This window comes from Amblyomma maculatum, chromosome 8 (genome assembly GCF_055883805.1).
Source record: "Amblyomma maculatum isolate TAMU_Amacu chromosome 8, ASM5588380v1, whole genome shotgun sequence".
Taxonomy (NCBI): domain Eukaryota; kingdom Metazoa; phylum Arthropoda; class Arachnida; order Ixodida; family Ixodidae; genus Amblyomma; species Amblyomma maculatum.
The window spans coordinates 32862965-32870798 of record NC_139351.1 but is presented as its reverse complement, the minus strand read 5'-3'; the positions used below and the strand labels follow the sequence as shown (position 1 = coordinate 32870798).

At 42.5% G+C, this 7834-nt stretch overlaps 1 protein-coding gene across 1 annotated transcript; it reads left to right on the top strand.

Annotated features, from left to right (window-relative positions):
* The first annotated feature begins 6273 nt into the window (after nt 1–6273).
* Nucleotides 6274–7834, top strand: LOC146180863 (uncharacterized). Its single transcript, XM_084576190.1, has one exon. It carries the CDS (start codon nt 6414–6416, stop codon nt 7302–7304), a length of 891 nt encoding a protein of 296 aa, XP_084432316.1. The 5' UTR covers nt 6274–6413; the 3' UTR covers nt 7305–7834.

Below are 7834 nucleotides of genomic sequence, written 5' to 3'. Positions count from 1 at the left end.
ATGCATTGGGAAGTTTCACGCAGTAAGTGAGCAGGCCAGTATAGTGGCCTGCGGGTATAAGAGATTATATAGTTACAGTAAACCTAATATTGAAGATAACGCACGTGCGGCTGCAATGTCGGCGATGAGGGCACAGCATATAACAGCATAGCATTATTCATTGTCTCCTTCCCCACCCTCAGAGTGTACTCAATATTCTCGGGTCTCTGTTGATTATGGAAACAATTAGTTCTGCCAAGCAGCCAATCTTCGCAGATTTGATTCCATGCAACTCCGTCTGAATCTTGCTGGCTCCTGGCTACGTCGGGATTGTAGGCAACGATTCGTGAAATGAGGCAAACCGCGATAAACTAAACCGAAACCATGCAATGCCCTGGTAATACCCTCCGTCCAGATTGAAAGGCGTCTGCTTCCGTTAGGACAATTGTCACGAGAACAAAGAAACCACCACTGCACGCAATTGTTTAGTTATAATCAACGCCACCAAGGACCGCGAACTGGCCTATAAGATCGGGCCATGCCAGAACCAAGACTGCTACGACGCTATCGCTATGCTACATGATTAATGCGTCGTTGTCACAGCTTTTCTATAAAAATCTTTCTTGCCAGCCATGATATGTGTATATTTTCCTGCTAAGAGAAAATGTATCTACGGCTAATTTGCTAAGTATGATCTCGTAATGTTCTTGATTAGACCAATCCCAGCCGTCAGTTTCACGACGCCGCCGCTGCCGCGTTGCATGCTGGCACACGTAGTCATTCGGGCGCTCCAGCAGCCGAGAGTGCCTGCGCGCTGCGTTTTCGAACGATTGTTTAGCTCGTGTGTATGCCACAGTGCATCGGGAAAATTCACCTGTTACATTTCTGGATGCTATAACAACTGCGCAAGGAATAATTGATCCTGGTTTGATGTTGTAAGGCATAGCTTATACAGCTCGTACGGTCGAAAAGTCATCGGCATCGACGTAGCAGCAGTAGTTGTCGGCAAAGCGTGTCGCAAACAATTGGGGGCTGCGTAAAAAATAATATCATGATGATTTGTACTTCTAGAGATTTATTTATTTATTTATTTATTTATTTATTTATTTATTTATTTATTTATTTATTTATTTATTTATTTATTTATTTATTTATTTATTTATTTATTTATTTATTTATTTATTTATTTATTTATTTATTTATTTATTTATTTATTTATTTATTTATTTATTTATTACCCGCAGGGCCTGTGGGCATTACAGAGGGGGTGGGAATTATATACAAGAACAGAATGAAACAATGTGGAAGGATGACAAATGTAATAAAAAACACAAGACAAGTCAAACAGTGAAATGCATACCACGCTCAGGAACAAAAACAATTGCTACAGAGTCACGTAAAAATGATTACAAATGGCAGACTTAAATGCCAATGTGTCTTCAATTGATGTGATGGAGGAGGGAAGGCGGTTCCACTCTGCACTCGTCTTGGGCAGAAAAAAAGCAACAAGGACATTTGTTCGACAACAAGGAACGAAAGCTTTATGGTGGTGATCTATGCGGGATGATACGTATGTATGTTTGGATATAAGTTCGCGTTTCATGGAACAATTATGAAAGAACACTTTATGAAAAAGACAGACGGGAAATTTTTCTTCTGACTTTCAAATCGGGTAAATTAAGGTTAGACTTCAGAAGAGAAACACTGGTTGTACGAGAGTAATTGAAAGCTATAAAACAAGCAGATCTATTCTGAACATATTTAATGGCATGGGTCCCAAATTGCTGACGCGTATTCCAACTTACCCCTTCATGGATCACTGCCTTGTCGTGGCGGAGGGGCTTGCGAAACTCGATGAAGTCGTGAGCTCTGCTGTGTAGGGCCACCCAAGATAGACAGGTCACGGCAGAGAGTTCTGACAAAATGTGATTCACTGGAGAAGGTAATGGCAACCCACTCCAGTATTTCCTGCCGAGAAAACCCTATGGCCAGTCACAATACCATTAATGATATGGCGCAGGAAGATGAGCCCCCCAGGTTGGAAGGCGTCCCACGTGTTACTGGGGATGAACAAAGGGCGATTCCTAGTAGCTCCAGGACGAATGAAGCGGCTGGGCTACAACCAAAAGGGCGCTCAGTTGTGGATGTGTCGGGAAGCGACAGGAAAGTCAGATGTTGCAAGGAGATATATCACATAGCAACATGGAATGTAAGATCTATGACGCAAAGTAAACTGGATGTCGTCAAGCGAGAAATGGACAGATTGAACATTGGTATCTTGGGTATCAGCGAGCTCAAGTGGGCCGGAATGGGAGAATTTAACTCCGGCGACCATTATGTCTTTTATTGTGGGCACGAATCCAAAAGAAGGAATGGGGTCGCTCTCATAGTAAACAGAAGAATGGGCAAAGCAGTGCTAGGGTACAACTCCAAAAATGACCGAATGATTTCACTTCGGATCCAAGGTTACCCTTTCAACATAACAGTTATCCAAGTCTATGCACCGACCACTACTGCTGAAGAAGCTGAAGTTGAGAGATTTTACGTGGACCTACAATGCCTTTTAGACCGCACCCCATCATCAGACGTCGTTTTCCTCATAGGAGACTGGAATGCTAAGGTCGGGAGTGAAGAAATATCCGGAATTATAGGCAAGTTCGGTCTTGGCGAGCCAAATGAAGCTGGGCAGAGGCTAGTAGAGTTCTGTCAAGAAAACAACCTGACCATAGCGAATACTCATTTTCAACAGCACAAGAGGCGCCTGTAGACATGGACTTCACCGGACGGTTTGTACAGGAATCAGATAGATTATATTCTTTGCCGGCAGAGATGGAGAAGCGCTATACAAGCAGTAGAAACAAGGCCTGGGGCCGATTGTGGCACCGATCATCAGCTTCTTGTGGCCAAAATTAAGCTTCGATTGAGGAAAACGCAGAAAACTAGAAGGTCTTTCAGGTATGATCTGGATCAAATTCCATTAGAATATGCTGTGGAAGTGAGGAATCGATTTCAAGAATTAGATCTAGAAGACAGAGAGCCCGAAGAGATGTGGACTGATGTTCGTGATGTAATACAAGAAGTTGCTACTAAGGTAGTTCCAAAGCAAAAGAAATGCAAGAAAGCAAACTGGTTATCTGAAGAGGCTTTGCAAATAGCTGAGGAAAGGAGAATGGCAAAAGTTATGGGGGAAAGAGAAAGATACAAGGTTCTCAATGCGGATTTTCGGAAAATAGCAAGGAGAGATAAGAATGCCTTCCTGAACATACAGTGCAAAACAGTTGAGGACAACAGCCAATTAAGGAACACAAGAGCTCTGTATAAGACAATCAAAGATATCAAAGGAAGCTTCTGTGCTAAGCTGGGCGTGATAAAGGACAAACGAGGCAAGGACCTCACTGAAGCCTCAGAGATAAAGAAGAGGTGGCAGGAATACACAGAAGAACTGTACAAGAAGGACCTGAATGTGCAAACCCAACATAAGACGGTTGTGATTACTGATCTCGAGCCGGGCATCCTGAAGAGTGAAGTTGAATGGGCCTTAGCCAGCCTTGCTAGAACGAAGCTAGCGGAATTGATGGCATTCCAGCTGAGTTGCTTCAAAACCTCAACCATGACGCTGTTAACATTCTGCATACATTATGTCAGAAGATTTGGACAACCCTGCAGTGGCCACAGGATTGGAGGAGGTCAGTTTACACCCCCATTCCAAAGAAAGGCAGTGCCAAAGATTGTTCTAACTACCGCACGATAGCGCTTATTTCGCATGCTAGCAAGGTGATGTTGAAAATCCTCCAAAGTAGGCTGCAGCAGTATGTGGATCGGGAGCTTCCGGACGTGCAAGCTGGGTTTCGCAAGGGCAGAGGAACTAGAAACCAAATTGCCAACCTTCGCTGGATCACGGAAAAAGCAAGAGAGTTCTAGAAACCCATCTACTTCTGCTTTATTGATTATGCGAAAGCGTTTGACTGCGTAGACCCCAGCAGATTGTGGCAAGCTCTCCAAGAGATGGGAGTTCCAATTCACCTAATCTGTCTCCTCAGGAACCTGTATGAAAGACAAACGGGCACAGTCAGAACTGGGCATGGTCTTACTGATTGGTTTCCGATTGAGAAAGGAGTGAGGCAAGGCTGCCTACTGTCGCCCTGCGTATTTAACCTATATGCAGAGTGCATCATGAGGAAGGAGTCTTCAGCTGGAGTGAAGATTGCTGGAAAACGTATCAACAACCTCAGATATGCGGATGATACCACTCTAATGGCAGAAAGTGAAGTGGAACTCAAGAGACTTCTGATGCGCGTACAAGAAGAGAGTGAGAAGTTTGGGCTTAAACGGAACATTAAAAAGACAAAGATCATGGCGTCTTGCCCTATCCTGGAGCATCAATGGACAAGAAGTGGAAGCTGTGACAGATTTTCTCTTCTTGGGCTCCAAGATTACCTCGGAAGGAGACTGCAGCCATGAAATTAGGAGACGCCTGCTTCTGGGAAAGAGAGCAATGGTTAGCCTTGAACGCCTAGTAAAGAGCAGAGACATTAGTCTGCCAACCAAGATCCGTATAACTCGTGCTATGGTCTTTCCAGTTGTGATGTATGGATGCGAGAGTTGGACTGTGAAAAAGGCTGACCGCCGAAGAATTGACGCGTTTGAATTGTGGTGCTGGCGAAGACTCTTCAGAGTTCCTTGGACTGCCAGAAGATCAAATAAGTCAATATTGTCGACCATAAACCCTGACTGCTCATTGGAGGGTCAAATTCTAAAGTTAAAGCTCAGCTATTTTGGTCATCTGATGAGAAGAGAGGAGTCGCTGGAGAAAGATTTGATGTTGGGAAAGGTTGAGGGTCGCCGGAGAAGGGGTAGGCAGCGAACGCGATGGTTAGATGGCATCCTCGAGGCACTGCAGATGAAGTTATGTGATGTTAGGAAGATAGTGAGAGACCGGAAAGCGTGGCGTGACATGGTCCATAGGGTCACGAAGAGTCGGACACGACTGAACGACTGAACTGAACTGAATTCCAACTTAAGACGTACAAAAGTCTGATACAAATTTAGTTGGAGATGTAACGGCGATTGAGAAAAATTCCGCCACAGGTAGCTAAGAGTTCGGTTTGCATTGCTTATGATGCAGTTAATGTGAATATTCCAGGAGAAATTACAGGTTATGTAGACACCTAGGTACTTATATGAAGTAACATGCTCTAAAGGACTATCATTTATTTTGTATTCTGATAATTGGGCAGGATTTTAACGGCGTGATATTGTCATATGTTTACATTTGTTAATATTGAGAGTCATTAACCATGTGCTACACCAGTTAGAAATATTATTGAGGTCGGCCTGTAGAAGAAGACTGTCAGAGGGTGTAATTATTGTACGATAAAGGACGCAGCCGTCAGCAAAGAGTTTATTACAGAATTAGCGCATGCAGGGAGGTCATTTATATATATTAGGAAAAGTAAGGGACCTAATATAGAGCCTTGAGATACACCAGATTTTACTAAACAAGATGGTGAAGCACTGTCGTTATCTATTACACACTGAGAACGGTTTGTTAGAAAGCAATTAATTCATATTAGTAAATTAGGGTCGATATTTAACATACTGATCTTTAGTAATAGTAAGTTATGAGGAACCTTATCAAACGCTTTCGCGAAATTGATGACTGATTGGTGTGTGGTACGGGGATGACGAGTTAATGTAATCATTGTAGTGAATTGAATGATCGATGAATTAAATAAATGATGAAAATAAAAAAAATGAGATTCAAAGGTGTCAAATTGCTCAGAAGGAAATAGAATGCTTGATGATTCTGATTAAGAAAGTTAAAAGCGTCTAATTGATCAATTTATTCATTGCAATATTTGAAATATGATAACGTTAAAAAAAAGGGTTCAAAAATGTCAAAGTGTACAGAATGAAAAGCTAGTGTTGATTATGCTGATTAAGAAAACTTAAACCGTGTTATTGATTCAGTAAATAAAGTAATTGAAAAAGCTTAAAGTTAGAAAAAGGGGTTCAAATGTGTCATAATACTCTGAATGAATGTGTCATAATACTCTGAATGATTGATGACACTGAATAGCAAAATGTAGAATACGGAGCTGATCAATTATAATGGAAATAATTTAAAAAGGCATGTGTGTTCAAAGGTATTTGTGCAGGTACTTACCGGATTCTTTTCCATCGCCTTGGGCAGTGCAGTAAGCCCAGACAGCGGCTTCAATCGTCACCCAGCTTCTGCCGATGCCTATCGACTGCCGTGCGCGGGGGGCGTACATTTTTTACACTGCGAGCTGCTGTCGTGGCACGTGGATACTGCCTTCTGCGCACCCTCTTCGAGCACAGCGACGTCATCCACACTTCCAGCCCGGATTTTGCCTATAAAAGGGACGTCTGCGCCTTCCATCAGCAGTGGACACGGCAACCCCGTCGTGACAATGTCAACTGATGTGCCACTATTTGTGCAGGTTGGTGGACGAAAATATTGCTGCCGTAGCAACTGCCTTTTTTTGATCGTGTTGCCGTGTCCACGCACATTGCTGGTTTGCTTTAGTGATTGTATCTCAATTGTAGGCCTGTTGCTGAAGTTATCCGGTGATGTTGAGGAAAATCCTGGCCCGGATACAATGGAAATGATTCAACAAGTAATTGCTTCTCAAACTGAAATCCTCAGCAAATTAAGCGAAATACAGGAAAACCAAACATCGTCTGAAGCAAGAATTCTTGACATGCAATCCAGGCTGTCTGCTATAGAACAAAAGCTACAAACCTTTGACGAGTCCCGGGATAGGCTTTCGAAACTAGAAACTTTTGCTGAAAGATGTGAAATAGAAATGACTACAGTTTCGAGAAAACTTGATGAGTTGGAAAACCGCTCGCGGCGCAATAACTTGATTGTACGCGGAGTCAAGGAGGAGGAATCAGAGAGTGAAGAGGACCTACTACAGAAAGTAAACAATGACATCTTTGATAAAATTCTGAAACAAAGGGTGGACACTATTGAAAGGATTCACCGACTTGGAAAGAGGGAACCAGGTAGAGACCGTCCGATTATTATTAAACTTACTGACTTTAGGGATAAGATGAAAATAATGAGTAGCTGTTTCAACCTAAAAGGCACTCAATTTAGTGTAAATGAAGATTTTTCTAAAAGGGTTGTGGAAATACGAAAAAACCTTTGGAACTCCTGTGCCGATGAACGGAAGAACGGTGTGAAAGCTAAGTTAATTTTTGATAAGTTAAAAGTCAAGAATACCTTATACGCATGGAACGAGGAGACCAAGCAGCGGTTCAAATGCCAGGTTGCCACTAGCACTAGCAATGAGTGACTAAACAATCATAAGACGGTCTGCTTTAAAATTATAAATGTGAACGCTAGGAGCATGCTTAACAAGGTTGACGCCATAGAAAGTATATGCCTTGAACATGAACCCGATATTATGGTAATCACAGAGACATGGCTACATAAAGATATTAGAGACTGTGAAGTTGCTCCCCCAAACTACTCCATAGTACGAAAAGACCGTGAAAGGAGGGGTGGCGGTGTTGCAATTCTGGTTAAGAGTAATATAGTATTCTCAGTTATAGAAGGGTTTGATGATTTAGAAACTGCATGGATTAAAACCAGACTGAATGGTCATACTGTCTTAGTGGGTGCTTTCTACAGAGCTCCCAATTCAACCATAGACGTGCTTGATAACCTAAAAAGGTTTCTGGACAAAAATGTACACTTTGGTGACAACATTATTCTGACAGGTGATTTTAATTTGCCAGGAATTGATTGGATGTCGCTTTCTCCCGGCAGAGTTGATACAGCTAGCAGTGAACATCTGATCGAACTCGCCTACTGCTATGGTTT